The sequence below is a fragment of the Pteropus alecto genome, unplaced genomic scaffold, assembly GCF_000325575.1.
Source record: "Pteropus alecto unplaced genomic scaffold, ASM32557v1 scaffold7, whole genome shotgun sequence".
Taxonomy (NCBI): Eukaryota; Metazoa; Chordata; class Mammalia; order Chiroptera; family Pteropodidae; genus Pteropus; species Pteropus alecto.
The window spans coordinates 32,656,355-32,680,822 of NW_006494614.1; the positions used below are offsets into that span (position 1 = coordinate 32,656,355).

The window sequence follows — 24,468 nt, forward strand, 5'->3', positions numbered from 1 at the left end:
TGTTTGTTTAACACTGCTGTCTATAGTGCATTAGCATGAATAAAACATGGCGGCTTGAGCCTGACGTAAGTGACCAGCTAAATCAGCACTTAAAACACAAACCTCCAAACACACTTCAGATCGCTGGTATTCATCATTTAAAATCATTGATCATCCTCCCCTGGTTCAGCATATTCTCTCCTATCTAACTACATAATAATCAAAAGCATTTTTTAAAAAACTATTGGGAATGAAGCCTGTGATACAAGTCATTTTAAAGTAGTCTGCTATTCATTCTGCAGAACTAACATTTTCATTCAGTTGACAAATATTTACCAGGCATCTACTATGTGCTAAGTACTGTGAAGGGACAAATGATACAATGACACATAAGCTGTAATACCCAATTTTAGGTAACTTTAAGTTTAGGAGGGTTACACACATGTAAACAGGCAATTATCATAGGGTGCTGTGAGTACTATGTTAGGGGTAATTTAAAAATGCAGACTCAGAGAAGAATGTTTCCCAGAGAAAATAAAAGCATGAGTGATGAAGAAAAGTGGGGAGCTAGAGAGGAAGGTCCTAGGTAGAAAGAAGAGTTTGTTAGTCTTAAGGGAAAGAAAGTGCATATGACATTTGAGGTGATGAAATTAGTTCAGAATGGCTGAAACAAACCTATATTCTACAAAGGTGAAGGGAAGACATATTCCAGAAAGTGGTGAGTAGTCCAACACAACCTTTGACCCAAGAACTTGAGAAATGTCACTGCTGTGACCTTGGGGAAACCAGTCTGGTAGCTCTTCACTGTTTTTTTGGATTATGAATCACTTGGCGATTCTAACATTAGCTGTGGATCCTTATGCCAGAAAAGTGTTCCTGAATACAATCTTGTTTATAATTTCAGAGAATTCAGAGTCATCAGCAGAGCATATCAAGACCCTTGGTTCAAGCCTAGTTCCGACTCATTCCAGCTCATTTTTCAGATGAGGAAACTGTGAAGCCCACAGTAATCTACAAAAGCTAGTTTAAAAAGCTGAGGTGAAACCTATGTCTCCCAGTTATCAGGCAGTGCTCCTTCCTTTCCATCACTGTACTGCTGCTCTGGGAAGCATTTCGACAGAAGCATCCACTTAAACTGAAAAGCACCCCATGCTCAGGCTGTTTCTGACCTTCTCTACTCCATCAGGCTCAGTCACTCCAGTGCCTAAACTAAAAACATCCTGGGGCCTGAGTCGTTTGACTCCTTGGTACCTATTCTGTAAGATGGAACAAGGCAAGATGGCAAAGATGCATGGCAAAGGCTGAGGTGGAGGAACAGTTGTTTCTTTCTCTCAAGCAGCGCAAACCAGAATGTGCTTACCTGTTCCCTGCCACATCCAGGACGTGAAGCTCTGTTGCCTGTGACACCTCAGCAGGTATCCGAGTTAGTCTGTTGTCACGCACACAGAACACAGTGAGGCTGCAGCACCCGCCAATCTGCAACGGGAAAGAAAATACATCTTTTTTTTCCAGGTTTTGAGGGGAGATGGGGTGGTACTGGAGTATCTTGTTTATCAAATGGCATGAAAAGAATGCATAAAATTATACCACATGATTTTAAGTCTCACTGATGACCAACTATGATTAATTTAAATCATACAAAACACTGAGTAGTCCAATATGTTCATAAAAATCTCTACAAAACATTAAACACATATGCTCTAAATTAAATCAAGAAAATAAACAATGAAGTTCAAAATTTTTATTCTGGAAAGGAGTCATTTTCCACTGCATCTTTTAAATATGCAACTACATCTTTTAAATATGTTAACCAAGCTACATAGGTCCAGACAAATTTTATTTGGTAATATGAGAGTTTAAGAATTCTAGGTTTCAAAAGCTAGGCCAAAGATATCTATCTATCTGTCTGTCTGTCTGTATACCTTGCGCGCGTGCACGCGCGCGCACACACACACACACACACCCCTTTAAAGACTAACCAGACCACTACATAAACTTCAGTGTTCTAAGTGTTCTAGTTTATTAAAGAAAAAAAGGGGGGGGGCATCTGATAGATGATACGGTATATTAATTTCCACCATACATCTTTTAATAGCTTTCATTCACAACTTAATTTGATAAATTCATTTTCCTTTGACCAATAAAACAAATCAACAATATTTTAGCCAATAATGAATTTAGTAAATACATAGTCTCCTCAGCTATGACCTGCTAGTAAAAGCATATGTTAATATCTACATCCACACCAAATTTGATTACCATTTCCTTTTTTTTTAAAAGCAAGTACTTTAAAAGTTATCAAGCTTTGAGTAAGTCTGATCTTTAACAAAGAACATAAACACAAAAGAATTCAATGATTCTCTCGAACAAATTAGTTGTAGTTTCTACAGTCAGGAATGCTGCACACAAGGGGGTGAAAAAAACAGCTTGATCCCAGACAGAACATTCTGCAGACTCCATACAGTATGCGTTCTCTACCTGACTAAGAGTCACTGCTAGAAAAGGCTCATGAAGGAACCTATTGATGTCTCTCTAACACATGGAAAAATACTCCAGCGCCTCCCACTTGAGGAGGAGCAAAAGACCTGAATCTTCAAAGATGTATGAATATGTCTTCTGCCCTTTTCTATTTATATGTTTAGTATATGTACATATTTTAAAAAGCAGTATGCACATTTATGAAATTGCTACATAATTACCTGCATGCACAATCTTATTATCTCTTTCCTTTGGAGTTAATATAAAGATTTTGAAATATTTTTAATCATAGTATTTAACTATAATAGATGAAAAAGAAAAATAAGCATCTATAAGAAAACATGGACTAAAATCATCATCTATAAAAAAAAACATGGCCTAAAATCACCTGGAAAACACCTAAATATGTAGACAGGCTTTTTAGATTGTCCCCTTTATTTCTCAGTATTCACATTTCTTATGTCAGCAAAACTGGTTTATTCAATGTCTTCTAAGATACATCTTATATTTTAGTTCAACTGTTTCTTATAGAAATGCCCTTCTTCTTTTTGTCTTTCTAAATCTTACCAATCATCCAACAATTAGCTAAACATCCTCCACTCCATAATGTCTTTCCAGAACCCCCTGGTTCATACTGATACACTGCTCTCCACATTTCTTTAATAATGATGGTGTATACAAACCCTCTGACAGATCCTTTCACTGAGCTACTATTTAATTTGGACATTTACATATAAATCAGGGTACTTGGTAAGTACAGTACCCATCCCATCTACTCACCTGTGAAGGCTATATACCTACCAATATTTCTCATTTAGGTATGTTTATACACTTATTTTTTTAAATGTACTTGCTACTTAAAGATATTATCTGCATATATGTATAGCAATGGAGACCACAAAAGTTTTCTCTTTTTTTTAATAAGAAGCACTAGAGGGGCCTCTCTCACATTTTATAAATATAGGGCCCCACTGTCATGTCCTAAAAGAGATGCACGACAGGACCATTTGTGGGGCAAGGCATTCTTTCCTCCCTTGAGGAAGGCAGCTGTGGGTTTTCCTCAGAAGCCCAGGAATATCATGGAAAGAAAGAAATCAAAACCCTAAATCTTCTGAGAGGATCAACATGTTTTAGATTCTCTCCAATAAATTTAAACGATCTCAACAAAGGTGTATTAATGAGAAGGAATACCCAAGACCCTCATGGGTGGGACGTGCCTTTACCCAACTCCATGTGGTGGAGTGTCTACACCAGGGTCTGGGTTCAGTGGTAGGCCTGTGAGCCATGAGGGAGGCCTTCCAGGTCAGCACATGGCTGAGGCTGGACACCCCTGCCAGCCTCCTCCAGGGAGGCAAAGCAGAAAATATCAGTTATTCATATACACGACCTTGATGATGGGACAATATGCTCCTGGAGGGTGTTTAGAAACAAGACTGAATTGTGACGTGGGGCACTTTGTCATGAAACTGTCCACTGCCCCAGCCACCTGGAGTGGAGGACATCTGTTTTGGAGCCCTACTACTATACCAGGTGAATGTTTTCAATTTGTGTCATCTGCATATACTATATATTCAAAAAAGTTAATTAATTAACTAATTAAACTAATTTAGAACCTTCAGAGGGGGCTCTAAAGGTTGTAAGATCTGGACAAGTGAACATCCTTTAAGTATTTTAGGGGAAATAATGTGAACTCCCAATGCAGTGTGTCAGCTGTCTACTGTGTTTAGTCTCATTACCTTTTTTATTTTTTCCATTCCCGCTCTAATCTTGCATCCATGTGAGATGTCATGGCGTGGAAAGCAATTGTATTCAAGAGCCTCCTAGGCACTCTGGGTTGTCAAAGCAGGCAGGGCGATCTCCTGATCTCTATTGTGTACAGTTTTTGGAAAACAATGCCAGCAAAGAACGTGTGTTGTTGCGAAGTGTGCTAGGCATGACTTAATCACTTCTAAGGGCACAGGCTGTCCCAGGCAAACATTCACACAAACAAAGCCCTCTTTCCAAATCACCCAGGAAAAAATGGCCCGAGCCTTTGGCTTTCAGAAAAGAATCCTAAGATGTCAAAACCATAAGTCAAAGGATATAGCTCTTTATAGACATCAGAGAGGAAGGAATGAGGTTTAATGGAAGGAGTGCAAGCTTTAAGATCACACAGACCTGGGTAAGAATTAAGGCTTAGTCATATGGTTTGTAGGCTCTAATACAGTACTGTAACAGAAAGTAATAATAAGGATTAAATGAAACTATAAATATAATTTAGCACCTATCATAGAACCTGTCTACTGCTGCTGCCAAATAAATGTGGTAGCTATTGTTTTTCCAAGTGAAAATCCCACATCTAAATGAAAAGTTCAACCAACACTTGAGGACCTACTGTGTTGCTAGAACTGTTGCTGATCCTGGCGAGCTCTTCCCTGAACCCACCTGAACTTCTTAAAAAACTGTTTCCCTGACAATGTATCACAGTGACATTTGGTGTTAACACTAGTGAAGAACTGGCATGCGTTCAGTATTGTATTGTATTTTATATGTGTGTGTGTGTGTGTGTGTGTGTGTGTGTGTGTGTGTGTGTGATTCATATGTATTTTTGCTTTCTCTTCTGGGTTCAAGAAGCAGCGTGTACAGTTTCATTAGTGGTCACCAGGATAAAATGTCTATATCACTTAGAAATTCTGGGAAGCAGAGTCACTGTTTAAAATAACTTATTACCAGTGATGTAGGAAGCTGATATTTTTAAACCTCCCTTAAACCACATAATAGCACCTTCCCAGAATACAAGGGATTGGACTTGGATCCTCTGAGAATTACAGAATATAACTGAGAATCCTCAGATAGCTGTTTGGTGTCTCCCAAGTCAAGATGATACTTCCTTACGGGTTTGGCACTGATCTAATCCATCTCAAGGAGATGGGACCTGCAGACCATTAAGGAAACCTTTAGTCAGGTCAACTTTCGCTAAGTATTAATTGCCTACAGGTTACATTACCCTAGAAGAGATAATCAGACAGATTCAATGATTCAAAGAGAAAGCCTACCTTTGTCTGCCCATATTCCACCTTATGAATGCCTGTCCAAAACTATAAAGGAGCTTTCATTTTCCTTCAGTTACCTTCCTATTGATATTATTTGCAACAGAACTGAACCCACATTTCATTAGCAAAAAAGGAAAATGTACAATAAGCAAAATCTGGTCAAAATACAATTTGAACGGAAATAATATGATATGTAATTTTAGAAACCAAAGACTATTTTTTGCCTTTTCCATCATCTTATTATTCAAAAGTTCCCTATTTCGTAAATAATTTGGAAATCATGTGGCTTTGGGACTTCCTGAATTGTTGGGCCACTGACATAAAAATAGCCACTAATAGCTACGTCATTCTTCTTTTCTAAGTTACTTTTCTAAAAAAGTAACTTACATTGACTGAAAGATAAAAACCATATACCCACACATGCAAAAAAAAAAAAAAACCAATGAGAAAATAACTCAAGCCAAATCCTACCATGAAGAGTTAATCATTATTTAACACTCTGTGGTATAATCTTTTAGTATTATCACCATACATTTGTGATTAGTCAACGAAATTAGGATCAACACTATGATCTTTAGCACTTCTGTTTACATATCACATTAAGAACATTTTCCAGTGTCATAAAGGATTTTTGTTGACCACATAATTATTTCATTCTACAGATGTATCACAGATTGCTTAACAAATCACCCATATTAGACACTGATAGTTCTGCCATTTCCTGCTGTGATCTTGGGCAAGTTACTTAACTCATCTGTGTTACTATCACAATCTGTTAGATACTGACAATGATTTATCTACATCTCATAGACCTGTTGTGAAAATTAGACAAGAATAAGCATGAAAGCTAACAGTGCCTGGCACATGTTAGCTGCCCTTGTACATGTTTGGCATGGTGCCTAGAACATGTTAGCTGCTCCTACATGTACTGTGAGAAATACTCTTGTGCATCCTTCTTAGTGTACATCCATAATTGTTTTCTTAGAATTGAAGTCCTAGATGTGGCATTGCAGAATCAAAGGACAGGCACATTTTATGTTTTTAATAATATTACCATATTCTCCACCAGAGAAGCCATCATTTATACTTCCATGATAATATGCACTTTCCTGTACCCTCATCAAAATTTGGTATCATTAATATTTTTTTTTTAAATCTTGAAAATCTGAAAGATCGAAATGCTTTCATTAATAATCCTGTGAATACTGACGGAGCTAAATTTTTTTTCATATTTATAGCCATTTCTATTTTTCTTCTATGTATCACTTACTGGTTTGTGTCTGTGTGTGAAGGGGGGTGGTTCTTTGCTTTCATTTTTGTCCACTTTTCTACAGTGGAAGCATCTTTTTCTCAATGATGTGAAAAAATTTCAAATAGAATAATGAGGGGCTTCCTTGACTTATAATGTTGTAAATGTCCCCATGCCCCTAAGTTGACTTTACTAAACTTCTTAAAGATCAAAAGTCTAATTTTCATATAGACAAATCCATTAACTGTTTCTTTTGACTTATTTCCTCTTTCAAGTTCAGGAATGTCCTCTCTACCTTGAAATCCAATGGTCAACTATATTTTATTCTAGTATTTTTAGATTTTATCTTATCTCTGATTTATCAGTATCTCCTTCAGAACATGCAGGAAACTTACACTAAAATATTTTTAAATAGTAATAATAAGAAGGTAGAAATCTATCCACAAAATGAACACTCAATCACTGACCACAGACATTTCTGAATATCACAATAATATTTATGAATAATTAATGTTTACAGATTGCCTGATAGAGAAAAGCTTTGGTAAATGATCTGCAAATCCTACCTTGTCTCATTTGACTGGTTAGTGTGATACAATAGGGTCACTTTCATTTTGACTTAATGGAGACAAAAGACTGGAGTCTAAACCTAGAAATAAGTTCAACTTCTTCCAGTCAGAAACTCATTACGATCCAGGTTGTTTAAAGCTAACATTTGGCCGAGCAGTATTATGAAGTTACTGGCTGTCTTTTATCATACCCATGATCACATAGGTAACGACTCCCTGTCTATCCACAAATCATACCACAATAGTCTCTTCTCCTTAATTCTTCTCTTGACTAAAAATATGAGATTTTAAGAGAACCTCCTTTTTCCAGAAGCATACATACTTAAGCAACAAGATGAGAAATAAAAGATACAAATAACTTGCTTGAAAAATCAGAAACATGCCACATGTAGCAAATAAAGCAAATCTAGCCTTTCCATTAGAAATAGAATCGTGCCAAAAACCAGAATTTAGTAAAGACAGATGAGCTGCCAACTTATGCCTTTCAGAGTTTCTGAATAACTTAAAATTTGATTCACAGAAAAGCATTCTTTTGAGAGAGAATAATCTGAACAAATCTGGCAAACACATAACAAAATAAGGTTCCAGGCCATGCAGTCATTTAAAAAAAAAACAAAACTCAAGTTTAGAGAAAAATGCCAATATTTTACGATGAGGCACACATAAAGCAACCAGCTAATTTGAATCTTCATGCATTTACGAAGAAATGGAAGTTAGAGATGCAACTGTGGTCTGAACAATACTTACAAGATAACAAATTTACCTGACTTTTCTAAATTCCCAAGCAGCTAACAATTAAAAAAACAAGAGACATTCGTTGATTTGCAAATGTTTACTACAAATAACACCACAAAACACAGAATCTACTTTTGTGACCCACACACTACATACATTTTCCCCTCAACCATTTGGAAAAAAAAAATGCAAATAAATGCTGTTATTAGACTAAAGCTGTGCTATAAAACTGACAATATACAGTATTATCAAATTTAAAAAAAAAAAGACAAAAAATAAGAAGAACTACACAGCACACCAGACCAATGGCAATTAATATAACTATGGATTTTTAGCATATAAATTGAATTGGTCAGTATTTTTGTTTAGCTATATCATGCATGCAACTTAATTGTTCAAGAGAAAGTTATAGTTTTGAAAGAAAAGAATCCAATCAAGAAAGTGAAGGATTTGATCAAATGGTATCAAGCTTGGAGGCAGAGTGCATACACACATGTGCTCACTGGGCATAAGCCTCCCGTACACGTGCACACACACACAGCGTCTGCCATACTCTGTACAGAGACTCACGGCATGACAGTGCTGCCTAGACCAACATGACGCAGTCTGAGGTCAGCAGGCCCTCAGTGGCTTGGCTGCTCAGCTCTGATGGTCAGAGGCAAGCACTCAGCCATGTCTGCTGGGTTACCAAGCTGTGATCCACAACAAAATTAGAGACATGTGCTTAGAGCATTTCCTACTCCGGAAGTTGAGTGTGTGAATACGAGTGGAAGTGTGCTAGAAAAGATCTAGTTCCTAAAAGTCTAAATACTCTCTGCTTTATCAGGCAGCTGAAGGAACAGGCACAGACTTTATGCCTTTATCAAACTCTCGATGCCAGAAAAACAATCATAATTTCTCAGAAAATGGATAAAATGTGACAGCTAACTAAAATGCTTTACAACTGGAAATATTTTCACAATACTTTCACTTTTCAAATCATGAAAAGCTGTTTCTACTAAATTTATGTGGACACATAGCACACACTACGTATAAATAACCCTCTTAAAAGATACATGGAGCATAAGTTTCATTCTCTTAAAGTGAAAAGAGAGCTGATGCAAAAATAATAGTTTCACAAAAATAAAATTCTAAAGTTGTTGTCTAGAATGTGTTTCTTTGTAAAAGAGAATCAGAAGAGAGGAAGAGGGAAATTTGAGGGTGGGTGGTGAAAATGGGGATTAATATACTTAAAAGTGCTCTCTTCGGCATTTACCATGAAAAGTCCTAAAATGTATTAATTTTCTAAAATGTCCAAACTGAAGATAATTTGACCTTTCTTTACTAAATCGAGGTCCTGCTGTACCTCAAGGTCACACAGATAAAAATGTTGGGCTGAATGTGTATTAGCTGAGTGGCCAAGCCGTCAGTGGCCAGTGAAAGAGCAGTGAGCTAGCTGTTGAGAGATACATCTTTGCAGTCTAGTTCTACCGACTCCCTCCTAAGGAAAGCTTCTCACTGGCCTCAGTTTCCTCATCTGTGAAATAAGGACAATCCTTATGACCTTCGAAGCTGTTGTGAGGATTCCATGAGTTAACATATACAAAAGTACCTAGTACAGGATGTGGCTGTGAGAAAGAAAGTAATAAATGTTTTATACTTCACTGTGCATGTGTTTATGTGTCTAACATATTACCCATTTACATGTACTATTCAACAAGAGTAAACTTAATGTTCGGCTCTGTTTTGGTTTATCACTTAGACTGGAACCAAAATGTTTTGATTAGCAGAATCTCTTAGTTATGGCCTAGTTTAGCTGAGATGTAGACTTAAGTCTTTCTGCTGGAAACAGTTTTATTTAGACGCCAGTGTTCGGGTTAAGGATGTATCAGAATCTGGTCACATTTACAATAAATATCTTCATGCTTCCATTCAGGAATGTTAGCCGTCTTACCCTGGGAGCAGGCTGGGACACGGAGGGCTGAGCACCAAGATGAGAAAAGGAGAGTAGAAACCAGGCCAAGTTCTCACACCCTGACAAGTATCCTAGGAAAATAAGAACCCCTCAAGCTCTGGCTGGTTGTAAGACAGCTTTGATATTATTCCAAGATAGATGTTGGAAAGGGTCAAAACAGAGAAATATAAAGGAAACTGAGCCTGGACAGTGATCGTATCATACACCTTTTTATGCGAGGCCCTGACGGAGTCGGGGAAGGGAACTCATCAACATTTAATGAAGGGAATACACGTGGCTTAAACTTAGTTTTAGGCTATATTGCTAATAAAAAATCAAGCTCAGTACTACCCATCTCTCGTCAAGTTCTCCTAGTTCCAAAAAGAAAATAAGCCTTCTTTTTAAACAACAGACACCTTCTTGTTTGATCCGCTGTGGACTTCCTTCTCATTCTCGGCATTTTCACCTCCCTGCCAGAACTTAACCGCCTGTAAGTTCATGCAGCTACTCTACACAATGCACAGTGACTGTCTCTTTTCTCCTGCTTGAAGCGTTGACAAAAAATAAAAAAATAAAAAATCCTATGAATCAGGCAGCTATAGCTGCCCACTTTGCCTTCCTTTATGTGAATGCTTTTGGAGAGAGTTCATTCAGTCTCTCCCGGATGTGAATGCTGCCCAGTCAGCCTCTGCCCGAGAAGAGGGTTGCATCAAGATCTATTTTATAATTCCCATGGCTTATAGGGTGGTTTAATTTCACATTAAATGCAATCAAACCCAAAGTTATCCCCTTTCTCTGCCAAACTCCCAAATCACCCATTTATGTCAATGTCGTCGCCATTCTCTGTAGGTCAAGCCAGAAACATCAATCTCTCTCTTTCCTAAAAGAGACCCACCTACTCTTTTTAATGTTACTGATGATCATTCTTTGATATAATTCCTCCAACCATCTCTATACTCATCTCTTTCCTAAAAGAGACCCACCTACTCTTTTTAATGTTACTGATGATCATTCTTTGATATAATTCCTCCAACCATCTCTATACTCACAGATGAGAGCTCATATCTTTAAAAGGCACCATATAAGTCTTTAAAAACTGATATTTCTGATCTCTTTTCTGTTGTTATTTTCTCATAATTATTATTTATTATTTTTTAAAAGCACATACCTCTTTCGGCAAAGACATTAATTTATTTCTGTCTGCATTCAAGTTGCTCAACTTCTTAAGTTTTCCAATGCTCTTAGGTAAGGTCTGTTAAAAAAACATTTTTATTATTAACGTAATACATACTTTTAACATGGCTCACAGTAAAACAGATCTTTTCAAAGACTTAAAGAATACAATCTTGTCCAGTAACAGAAGTAATAGCTCTTCCAGAATATCAGATATTTGTAAAGTTCACTTGGAGAATGTGGAATTAATCATTTAACATCTTTGTTGGGAACAGAGAAACGCCTAGTAGAGAGGTAATTAGTAATTTAGGCTCTTCGACACTAATAAGTGAGAATTTAAATATCCTCGTCCCTTCCCTGCCTGCGCCTTTCCGAAACCACGCTGATATGGTAGCTTAGATAACTATGGAAGCCAGGGCGCTGAGGCAGGGGATCAGAACCCTCCGCAGTGGGGCCGTGACACCAGGGCGAGGGAGAGGGTTGCATGGGCTGGTGCGGGGAGCACAAGGCCCTACAGGAATCAGGCCAGGACTCAGGTGAGGGGGTCTTCAAAACTCTCCTGGAATCTGAAGGGGAATTTCATTTTAAAAATTGTTATGATTACTGTTTGTAAGCCTAAAACCACAAACTAGGGAAGGACAGTCCAGTCACTTCCACGATACCTGCCTGAGGAGTGTGGTTGAGCTGCCTGAGGAGAGATGCTCTCAGGCTCCCCCACCAACTCTGTGTCTTTGCTCAGTGCTTACTGTCTTTTTCTGCTCTTTTCACCTAAAAAGCATTATTTACTTTTTATTAAAAAAAAAAAAAAAAAAAGGGGAGAAGGAAAGAAAGGAACAAGGAGAAGGAAAAGTAGGAAAGAAAATAAAGTAATAGCAAAAAGAGAAAGGCAGGAAAGCAAACTGAAGAAATAATAGTGACTTTAAGACAATTGAAAAAGGAGAAGAAGATGAAGTGACAAATTAAGGACCGATGAAAGCAGAGGCAGCAGCAGGAAGGGAGAGGGCAACTGAGATTTGCTGCCGTCCTGCTGCCCTGCCCCTGGCAGGTGACGTATGCTGAGGACTTTGGCCTTAGGAAGAGGGACACCTGCAGTCACCTCCACCCTGCAATTTCTAGGATGGGGTGAGATCACAGATCAAAGGCCAGCAGACACCACTCTCTGGTTTCCCCTCAAAGAGCATTCCTCTCCCGAGTTCCACCAAGGCTTTCCCTGGCCAACCACCATTTCTTCCCCTTCTCTCCCACTCTTCCCATTTGCTCAAAGAACCCAGAGAGAACAGTGTTTCCTCTGGTGGTCCTTCGATGTCGTGGCAGAGGCATCGGCACATCCGCCGACAGTGGCTTATCCCTACACCTCACTGGGGACCCCTGTGAGGTGTCAGTTCTGTCCCAGATATTGTAAGTACCGTAAGTGGCTCACACATTCTGACAAGGGAGCTTCAACACCAGTTTCTTCACGTAAGCAGGCTAAAAACTGATCATCTTTATGCCATGTATTTACTCTGCTAGTCCCTTTTTTAGATGTAACATAAGGAGGTTTCCATTTAGTCCACCCAAATTACAAATAGGTAGACTCTCTCCTCATAAATCATTATAATCCTGAAACCACACTCACCAGAAGCCGGTTTTCGGTAAGAACTAATTCAGTGAGGCTTTCACAGTCCCCAACTGTTTCAGGCAACTGTGTTAGTCTGTTCTGATCCACCTTCAAGATCGACAGTTTCTTCAGTTTTCCTGTGAAAGAATTATTTAAACTCATTAGTTATGATTGTTGTCCTAATCATCACTTTGTATTTCCCATCTGCTGTTCTTTTTTGATTTAAAGTTATTCATTTTTTCTTGACCCAGCTTCTCATATTATGAAAATATATCATTCTCATTTAGATCACTAAAGGTTGAGAATTAAAATAGTTTATTCGAAATGTCAAAAACAGTCAGCAATTAGAAGCAAACCATTTTAAAAGTCACTACCTAAAAATACTGTATCAAAGCCAGAACATTTAAAGAAAAATAGCTGGCTCATAATGGATCTTTAAAAACAGGAGATGGTTCAGGTACAGAGGAGAGAAGCTTTCACTGCATTCCAAGAATCATCTTTACTAAAAACAAAAAAAAAAATGTGTAGTTTATTCTATCGCCTATGAATGAAAATGACTTTGTGAAGATCCGTATGAAGTATTTCTATACATGCAAAATAAGATGGTAATCTTTGAAAAGCCACATGAAGGACTGAGTCTATTTCACTCAGGCAGGAAGACTGGACTTACTGGTGATGCCCTCAGGCCACGGGAAAAAAGACTGGGTTTACAGCAGATTCCTCAGACTCCCTACTGAGTGAAGGAAATTCTAAATCAGTCAGCTTCTCATTTTCGACTACAACTCAGAGGACTGAGCCTGTAGAGCAGATGTCCTTTGTATCTACTAAGAGTGCTTGGCATAACACTCTCCTCAGTAAAATCAGAAAGCAGCCTCTATCTTAAGAGACATAAAGCTGGAGAAAAGGAAACATTGAAAAGATTATCTTGCCTTGTGTGACTCCACAGTGCAAAGAAGAAAAACAAACCACTTCTTAATCTCTTTATTTAGCATAATCAATAACCTACCTACACTGTCCCCACAGGGTTCCCACCTGTCCTCACTGTCGGGAGACACAGGCATTCTCTGCAGGGCACACTGGATCCCACACCCGACACACTGCCTCCCAACAGAGAAGTTTCCTTAACAATATCACTGGCAAGTGGCCAGCCTTGCAGCTTCTCGTGGAATACTTCTAGTGTCGGGGTACTCAATTCTTCATTAAGCAGCCCAAACTAATTTATAAGAAACATTTCTTTTAAAGCTCTTTCTTAAATCAAATTGAGATTCAATATCCTTTCATTCACCTACTGGAACTGGAAGTTGTAATAAATCTACTCCTTTCAAACGCCATCTCATGTCTATTTCTTCCTATTCTAAGCAACGAAACATTGCCAGTTCCTACAACTGCTTTCAGGTGTCATATATGATTCTCAGTGAACATTTCTACCTGAGTCAAAATCATCATCCATTTTTCCAACCAGTCTTAACCAAAAGGCAATGTCCATATTCCCTGAGTCGCTCTTATCGGTTACCACTTTCATCCTGACCAAATACCAGAAAGGAAGTAGTCCTCTGTCATACAGCTTCTCTAACTACTCAAAATCCTTCAAAAATCTCCTGTGATGTTTGGAATAAAAGTTGCATGAAGGTCAAAGATAGCAATCCTATGACAACTACATGGTTAGATATAGCTTCTTACAACTTCTGAGCAGCTTTGCTACAGTGGAGCTGCCAGTCCATGTCTGTTTAAACCTTCTCTGTTTGTGGTTATTTTCTCAAACTGTACTGAATTCCTTTATGGTAAAGGAAATGTCTGGACTAATTTTAAAAAATGCAAATGCCATAGAATGGTTAACATAAAAGATTATTCTCAGTGTACCAGAAAAGGCTCAACTCCAGGATACCCTTTTCCCTTTAACAGACCTTCCCTAGGTCATGAAATAAAGTCAAAGTTACTTTCTCATAAACTATTTAGGATGCTCAATTAGAAATTTCTTAGTGATTCCTCATACACCTGAAATACATTCTATTACCTGGGCTAACCCCTACTGAGATCACTGAGACAAGATGTGAATGAAGTAGATATGAGTCGACACTTATAAGTTAATAATACCTATAACTGCTACCAAATCAGAAATACCTGCATATAAAGAAACTTAAATTGTACTAAATATTCTCTGCATTTCTTCTTAAAAACAAAACAAAACAAGAACAACAACAACAACAATAAACAAGCAACAAGGAGACTAAAGGAGCCACATCCCCAGCAACTGCGAGTGGTGACGGAGGGATCAGACTGTCTTCTAAATAAATGCCCAAGACAACAGCCAGCACCTTTAGTAGTTATTTTCAATACTCACCTATGCCCTCTGGAATTATTTCTAATAAATTCTGGGAAATGACTAAATCTGTTAATGAAGTCAGGCCACTGATTTCTTCAGGAAGTCTTTCCAACCTGTTTTCAGAGACATCTAAGCACAGCAGGTTCTTCAGATTTCCTACTTCCTACATCAAGGAATGACACAGAAAAAAAAAAATCTCATACTTGAATCTGCCATAGTACAGAAGAATTTGTTACAGTGATATTTTGCAATCAAATCCCAAAGTAGTCCTAAGGATATTTCTTCAGCATTTATCTAAATGTGAAAGCTGGCGTAAATTTCCAGACCCCCTTCCAATGAAAACGGGAAGCGGTATGAATCACAGACACAGAGCTGGGAGGGATGCCAAGCCCTCCAACTTCAGGCAGGCGAGAAATCATTCACTTAACAGATAAAGAGATAGGCAGAAAGAGACAACAAATGACTTTGAGGTCACACAATTAGGGGGAAAAAAAGATGCTGGAATCCAGTTCTCCAGGTTTGGAAATCAATCACGTAGTAACCAGCTTACAGTCCAGGGTGACCCTGAGATTTTTCTGTTAAGAAACCGTCTACTTTTTATCTCCTATGACAGGCAATACTTGTTACAACAATGCAACTGCTTCCCAGCAAAACTAGAGCACACAGACCCATTGACACATTTAACATTCACAGAAAAGAGAAGCACACTACTTTTAAGGAACACAATCTGTCAAGGAGGGAGGAAAGTACCTCAATGAGTCTAACAGTCTATTCAAAAGTTATCTTACCTTCCATTCACAAAATGCATATTTTATCTCTTCTAACTGCTTCTACTTTTCCATTCCATTCCCACTCTCTCATTATCCTCTCACCTGGATTTTTAGTTCTGTCTCTTGGCCTCTCTGTTCTGCAAACTGTGCTTCCATATTTCCCTCCTAGAAACATAGCTAGCTCTAGTCAAGTAATCAGACCACCTCTTCTACTGAAAAAAAGTCTAGTGGCTCCCTGATGTCTACATAAACACAAATTCCTCAATCTGTATTTAATTTGATCTGTTCTGTTCTTTCCAGCTTACCTTCTGGCAAATATACATCCTATGACCCTACCCCTGAATTCCCTGTCTATAGGAAACCAGACTACATTTCTACTAATTTCATGCCAGACCCCTGAAGTTGTTCTACTTTTTCATCAATTCTTTTTAATGATGTTGCTATATCCTTTTCTTTCCACCAATGAAGACAAAAATAATTCTGATTATATGAGACTGTATGATGTGTTTATTCCTGACTTAAGAGAAGTTTATACAAGAGAAGCAAATGAGATATTTAAATAACCATTTATAACACTGGTGTTTTAATTTATTTTTAGGATGTGGCATTTTGCACACGATCACTTATGCACATCTGTACACACATGTAATCTCCCCTCTTCATGTATAATAGCTGATAAATTTTTATTATTTTCCTGATAATTTCCTGGTATTTCCCCCCCATTCTTTGACTCCTTCAGTAACTAGAATCCTCTCAATCAGGTCATCTCATAATCTTGTAGATAAATGTGAATATTAATTCAACTCTCACACACACCAGTTGCTGATCTCTTCCTTTTCCCAAATGCAGCCAAGACCTCAGAAATAGACTCAAATTAGTTCTTCAGTTCTATTAGTCATAAGCGATGTCATGGAAACTCCAGTGCTATCACTACCACAATTAAATTTTTACTTTAGTACTTCTTTCTAGTGTTAGACTTCCCTGCATTGATGTGGCATTCCCCACTTGAAGTGCAAAGCCCATCACCATTGGTTCACATAGCTGAGCAGGAACAGCATTTGAATTACTTTAAAATACAAGCACCTAGACCATCACAAGATATATTCTGACTTTAAAGGCTGGCTGTACAATACACCGAAGAATAAGATTCACTAACAGCTGGAGAAAAATAAAATAAGAGGAAAATGCCCATTTGTTGTTGTTTATTTGTTTGCTTATTTAGGCTTCTACCTCAAACGAACAGAAGGCAGGCTTGCTTACTGAGACTCCACAAAATGACTATATATTCAGAAGTCTATATAAGACCCCTTCATTTGGAACATGGTTCTCACACTTGGTAACAGGAGGGAGAAACCAAACACCATTATATTCCAGCTAAACCATAAGCAACCTTTAAAAAATGTATTAAATAAAAACTTTACATCATTTATTACAGGGCAAAATGTGGTCAAAATTACCCCAAAGCACTTGGCATATCATAAAGAGAAGGAGGAACGTATACCATCAGAATCAGGGGTCCTGGTAATTTATAAATTTGCTGGGCTTGAAGTAAGCCATATGGGTAGCAAGGATGATGACTTCACAAACTAAAGGATATATTACTATTTTTAGAAATTGTGGGTTGAGGCTTTCAATTTTTCTTTGTCAATATAGTATGATGAATGCTCAATATATTCTTTCAAATGTGCTTTTTCAACCAGTGTGTGTGGTTTTCAAGATGCCTTTTATAGAAGATCTCATGTAAAAGCTACACGAGGGTGGTGGTGGCTGCTGTTTTATGTTTTGGGGGAGACCATGTGAAAAGACCACTTACCTGAGGTAATTCTGACAACTGATTTCCATCTAACCAGAGATCCTTTAGATGTAAGAGAGCTCCGATTGATTCTGGCTGAAACAAAAAAATAATGTTATGATAACAAAGATGCAACTGGAAAGAATCCTATTTCAACAGTTAATTATTAGGTACCATAGCGGATGTTTGCTGCTATCTCTCCAATATCAAGCCCCTCTTCCTAAAAGCACCGCCAACACTCCCAGAATGCCAGTTGTTACCACTTATGCCCGTCATTTCTAGTCCTGACCCTCCACGCCCCCGGATCAGAATTCTTAACCCGTGCAAACTGTAGCACAGTCTTTAATGGTGCCAGGCTATACAGGTGGAAATACTGGTTTATAGGCATCCCTGCAGATCTCCCCTAAAATATTTTGTGACCGTGACTAAGGAAAAAGTTAAATTCAGATCACCCTTCAACATGAACTTACCAAACTATATATTTCGTTGTTTCCTAAATCAAGTTCTTCCAGTCTCCGTAGCTGGGTAAGAGAGCTATTTAAAAAAATAAATAAATAAGAGCTCTTAGTACTTAGAAATGCTGAGTAATGTGGTAATCCTCACTTAGTTTCAAAAAATAAGATTCATTTGGATTTTATGCAGTAAATATTACACAGCTGAAGGACTATTAAGAGAAGGCTGGCATCGCCCAAACTTTCCATAGACACAGAATCAGTTTCTGACAAAATACAGTAGTACTTTCTTTTTTCTTCAATGCTTGAAAAAATTCATTCGGTACAAAATGCCCTCGTATGTTTCCCCAGAGACTCACTCAGGAAGATATGTAAGAAGATTCTCTCTCAGTTCCAGTGAAGCCAGGTTATAAAGACTAGAAATGAACAGAAGAAAAAAAGTATAAGGAAAATTCCTGAGATTCTGCCTTCTCCTCATCCCCAAATACACACTCTACAAGTAGGAACTCTTAATAAAACCTGTTATATGTCATTTCCCAGGGAAAAGATACCTATCACCACCACTCTGTTAAAAACAACATAATCTCTACCTCCCCAATTTTAATATTAAAATAACAAGAGTAGTATCATCACTATAAGGCACCCTCATTCAAATACTTTGTACATTTGACATGTGAAAATAATTCACTAGTCGTTGAAAGACAACCACTCCTGGGACCAAGATAGAAACCAAATATGTGCTTCTGGACTTTAGAATGTCAAAAATGTGCCGTTACCATAAAAACAATAATGCCTTTAATCTCACGGAGCTCAGAGCTCTTCTTCCAAACATCAGCCAGAGACCATCCCTGTTCGGAAGTAGTGGGTATCTCAGTCCAGAGAGCCCAAGTGCTCTAAGATCATAAACTCACAGAGCAAGCGGCAGCAGCATTATGAAAATAACTTCCATTTAAATGTATTGGGGGTAATGTAATAACATACCCTCGCATGGTCCCTGGAACACAAGATTGATTCAATAAATGGTAGCTATAATGTTGCTTTCATTTCTATTAAACCCCTGAGTGGTACTCTTTTCAGCAGATTCTCCTGCCTCTCAGGTGTAATCCATGCCTATCGGTAGCACTGTACAGGAGACAGCTGTCCTCCCAGACACTAATTATCTGGGTCGAATCTTTAGAAGCAGTGGCAATTCTGCATCACCGGAACCTCGCACATCCAAGTGATGTCAGCACTGGCATAACACACTGATTCAGAAGATGACTGATTCGTCTATTACTCTAACAGGAACTCAATCGAAAACTCAAGCTTTTGCTAATATCACCATAGCAACATCCAGATTTGGAGAATTTTTATGTGTGAGCGTGGAGAACAGAGGAATCAGACATTATTCCAATACTCTAATCTGCCTTAATCCTCTATTCTCCTTCCAACACAAAAGCCAGAATCATGAGAACTAACGAAGCTGGTTTCATAACATTAGAAAATGTAAACTTGATTTGCATGAACAATATATACACATACTTATAGCCTGTTGGCTTGAAAATGTATTTTAACTATACTATGAAATGCATAAATTCTGTATCTCCTCTAATTTTAGAAAATTGAATAACAGTTTTCACAGTTAAAGCCAAGAGTAAACAAATAAAACTTTAGAAGACATTTTCTTTTCAATTAAAATCACCGCTAATAAGTAATTATGAATTTAATGGCAACATTCTCAACAACAACAACAAAAATTAACCAGGTGGGAAGTTGGAGATATCTCGTTTTACTTTCTTTATGCCAAATTTAAGCAGAAGAAATAACAATGGAGGTGAGGACACTACCAGTATCTATTTCCAAAAGCAATCAGTAGATAAGGGTGATAAGACTTTAAAAGTAATTGTAAAAATATAGATTTCAAAACAGAGGGCTTTGTTTTCGGTTTTAAATTTTTACGTAACTCCTAGCCAATTTTATTGGAGAGGTGGTAATCTTTGGGCTGTTTTCACACTTATGTTTTAAAAATCATTGGTAGAACTGTCATTTTTTTCTGTTCAACATTCATTACTCTCTCACCTATTCCGACACACTAAAGACACCCATGAAGAAGGAAAAAGTCCTTCCTTTCAAAAACTTCACTCACTGGGCATTATCAAAAGCATGTTAAAAAGCAGTTTTACACAGGCCTTGGTGCTAAGTGTTTTACCAAGGTCTGCAGTCTTGACTGAGGCCTCCTGCCTGAAACAAAAGGGAGATACTCGCCCACTCACTATCCATGGCAAGAGGGGCCGCATGGGTTCCTTACGCACTCTATCTCTTGATTAATAACATCCCAGCACATTGATGACACCATGATGACACAATTTAAAAAGTAAGGCTTTTCCTAAAGTCCATTAGAAAGCAGCAAGCCACGATTCATATCTGGTCAAAAGCGAAAGCTCCTGGCCATGTCACTGCTTCAATGCCTTGAGGCATTTCGGGGCCCTCCATTCTCTCTCTCTCTATAATTTAAATTTTGAAAACACCTATCAATTTTAGGCAAGTATATGTCTTACCCTTCTTAATTAAATGATGGACACTGTATTTCTGTTGTTGGTTTATGTCATTTTAAAAATATGGTACACATTTTAAAATTATCTTTAAATTTTGTCTTGAGGGTAAAAGGCATAAACTAACAGTTACTGAAAGCAAATAATGCTTGAGCAAAAATGTCAATAGATTTGTGGAAATACAGAACTTAATAATGTCCTGTTAGATTAAATACATAGTTCCTACTCCTATCACATTAACATCCAAATATAACATCCTGTTAAAAGGGTCTGACTATAAAACCTCTTAGTTTCTATTGATTTTGAATAGCAGGGATAATGTGAATGTACAGGTGTTACAAGAACAAATACCAAATTTTTGAACCTTTCAAAATTCAAAATTATTTTAAACAACATATACAAAATAACAGCCTTTCTGAGGTAATGCTTCTCCATAATTTTAAACTATTTAAAACTAAGAACTTGAACATTATAAGCAGACACTATGGATCCGCTAATTAAAATGCCACTCTATAATAAGCATGCTGAGTCTGAGAGGTGAGAGACCAGAGCCTCAGGCTCAAAATCCTGATCTGTCTCTCAATAACTAGCTGCATTTGCTCTGCTGAGGTGCTTTTTATCACTGTATCTCAATTTCCCCTAAAATGAATATAATCATATCTACTATGGCAATTATGGCATAATATATTTTCCTTTCAAGTTAAGAGAACCAATTTTGTGCCTTATTTCCTTGAGATGACCCCTGTCCCTAAGCACAGATAGGTAGAAGTACATGTTGCTACAAGATGCTATTATTCACAAGTCATCCCCACTACAAATAGATGGTGAGCTGCTGGCATTGGCCAACTTTGAACTAACCATACACTGTCCAGAATTGGTGATCAATGGGACAAAGAGGAATAGAACGCAAAGAAACAGCTTTGACTATAGACTCCCACCTCCCATATGAGCCCAAACTTCAGAGTGTTATCTGGACTAGTCATTCTCAGTTCAGAGAATCATTAACTGATTCTAGAATGAAACTGTGGGTTTGGCTTTCATCAGTAGCTTGCCTTAGATAGTTCCAGACCAAATGCAGAATCCTACAGGCCCACTCCAGAATGCGGTTCTCCAGTCTGTTCTAGAAACAGCTGATGTACAGGATCCAGACAAATGCAGATTTAGATCAGAGACATTAATACAAAAATGAATGAATAAATGAATGAATGAATGATCTCCCTTCCCTAGTCTTTCGGAATATAGCATCTTCAATAGAGACAAGATACTGTCTTTCCCATCAACCTATTCAACGCAAACACCTCTGCAACTCTTACAGTACCTAAAAAAGAACACAGTGCTGAGATGAGTTGGGAGTGGAGAATTTGAACCCAATTCTGTCTACTTCAGAGGCCAAGCTCTTAATCACTAGGCCAAGAGAAACAAAGAAACTCAAACTCTACCTGCATTTATTAGCCACTTCAGTTAAAACATGGTATCACAGGGACAAAAGAGAATATCAGGTATATCTAATACCTTTACAAACTGACAAAAATTAGACACTTGAGATATAATCTGAGAATTACTAATCTTTAATATTCCTACTATTAATTACATCAGCTGACTATATGACACATATTGTTGTAAGTGCTTTCTAAGAATTAACTTTATGGATGAGAAAACTAAGGTACAGAGAGAGAACTCCAACAAAGTCTCACACAACTAAGGAGTCTGCATTTTTAATCACAATCTTCTGCAATGTCGCACTCTTAACTTTGGGAATACGTAGTGCATTAATATATATATATATATGTAAAACAAAGCAGTTATAAGTTTTCTCTCACCTTTGTCCCTCATCTACCAGGTTTCCCACCACTGAGACCCTCCTCATGGGAAATCATCTTGTTAGTTACTTCTGTATTCATCCAGTTTTCTTTTATGCAAATATAAGGTCTTCTCTTTCTCTTTTTCACGTGAAAAGTAATATCCTAAACACATCTGGTAGTTTGCTTTCCTCACAAAGCGGATTTTTGTCTCGTTTCTTATCTGTACATACCAGTATTTTTTTTTTTACAATTACGTAGTATCTCATTGGTTATACGTACCTTAACTCTTTTAAGCACTACCCAATTAAATGCTATTTTACTCTTCAATTTTAATTTCTGGCAAATTAAATTTCTATGCAATACTGTTAGAATGACCTCATCCTTATCCCACAAAAAAACATGATTTTCTGTTCTCCCTGTCACACTCACCTTTTCTACCACCAAATAGGGTAAAAACAAACACCTAACAAGCTCCCGTAGGAAAAGAGTGTGTTGAAGCATTTCTTCTTAGCACACTAATGCCTAATGCTCTACACAGTTCATGATGGCAGGGACCAAAGTGACACCCAAGTAAGTCAGAATGTAGGCCAACTGTATTTTTAGGATTCTATTTCAGGGACTGGGTAAGTGGTTACTTTAAAGAATTGACATCTGTTTTCTACTATATTTTTAAAAAACTCTTCATACACTTGGATTTTTTTTTTCCCCCCAATTTGGTGGTCAAAATCATTAAGGAGAATAAAATAAATTAAGGTAGCTCAAACAAACAAATGGCAGTACACTATAAAGCCATTAAAATATAAACTCTATAAACACTTATGGCAATGATATTTGGAGAAAATAATATCGATGGGGATAGGGGGAGTTGTTTAACATTCACAGTATTTTTTTTTTTTTAATACCAAGTAGTATTTAAGAACTCTCTGGTTACAAATTTCCTTAAGGTGGCTTTGTTCTAGATACTTTTCTAAACCTTTTTATTTCTGTTTTTGAAACAATAAATGTTATAGAAACTCCCAGGCCTCAAAAACCAGCATTAAATATGATAGTAGTTTTCAAAGAGATTTATTTCTTTTAGGCAGCATGCACTAACACAATATAGGTAAGCAGCCTAGGACAAGGCCTTATTAGCAAGGGCCACGTGGCTCACTTAATTCAAGCTCACTCAAATTAAGGTCACCAGCCCCAAGGGTAGCAGACAGAAAATCAGACCCACATGCTCTACTTCAATCTGCCAGAGAACCAAGAGCCTATCTACTGGTTTTACTTCTATTAGTAAACTATCATAAATAAATGTTTATTGACAATAACCACTTGGTGACTGACAACTATGTTTTGGGCACTGTGCAAGTCCATTAGATATATTCCTTATCCTTTAAAAATGTTATTTTTTGAGGAAAAATTTTTAAGTCAACAGAGTAGAGATTATTAGATATTTGTAGGCTAACTTTTTTTTTTTGAGGATATTGTTTCTTCTACAGCCAAGGATATAGAATCTCATGGAGACGATACGCAAGTAAAGACAAAGCAGTATGCTGCCAGACAGAAGCAGAAGCTTCCCAGATCCTCAAAATTCTCCATTAGTTCTCAATGGGGTTTTTGTATCCTCCCCACCTTCACTCTCACTCCATATCACTTGAATGCTCTGGAAGCTCTGGCTACATGTACCTTCCTGATCACCAGGTGTGAGTAACTGAGACAAAATGACCTCAGCGCATTACTCGTAAGGTTATATTACGGCATATTTCTGGTAAGAATAAACCAGGTAGAGTATCACCTTCCAGCAGTACCAGGCTTCAAGTCTGTCTAAGGTCCATATATTTCTTTTTTTCATTGAGATCTATTTCACAAAGTACAAAATTCACCTTTTTAATGTGCGCAATTCAGTGGTTTTTAGTATATACACAAGGTTGTACAAAGATCACCACTATCTAATTTCAGAAAATTTTCATCACCCAAAAAGAAACTGCATACCCATCAGAAGACCTTCCTTAACTTCACCCTGCCCCGCCACCCCTGATCCCAGCCCCGGCCACTGGCAACCACTTATCTA

At 37.6% G+C, this 24,468-nt stretch overlaps 1 protein-coding gene and 1 long non-coding RNA gene across 2 annotated transcripts in view; both read right to left on the reverse strand.

Moving 5' to 3' along the window:
• The window catches only part of LRRC1 (leucine rich repeat containing 1), a 118,340-nt gene that overhangs the window by 9,967 nt on the left and 83,905 nt on the right, over positions 1–24,468 (reverse strand). The window contains exons 5-11 of the mRNA XM_006926431.3: positions 18,442–18,498; positions 18,101–18,164; positions 17,652–17,726; positions 15,087–15,231; positions 12,764–12,882; positions 11,144–11,227; positions 1,340–1,455 (exon numbers count right to left, since the gene is read on the reverse strand). Of these exons, the coding sequence (XP_006926493.1) occupies positions 1,340–1,455; positions 11,144–11,227; positions 12,764–12,882; positions 15,087–15,231; positions 17,652–17,726; positions 18,101–18,164; positions 18,442–18,498 (660 nt within the window). The remainder of the gene's footprint in view (positions 1–1,339; positions 1,456–11,143; positions 11,228–12,763; positions 12,883–15,086; positions 15,232–17,651; positions 17,727–18,100; positions 18,165–18,441; positions 18,499–24,468) is intronic.
• LOC112474584 lies at positions 23,864–24,468 on the reverse strand. Its single transcript, XR_003044425.1, has 2 exons — positions 24,341–24,468; positions 23,864–24,280 (listed from the first exon to the last, which is right to left on the reverse strand). It is a non-coding gene; the product is annotated as an uncharacterized LOC112474584 (long non-coding RNA).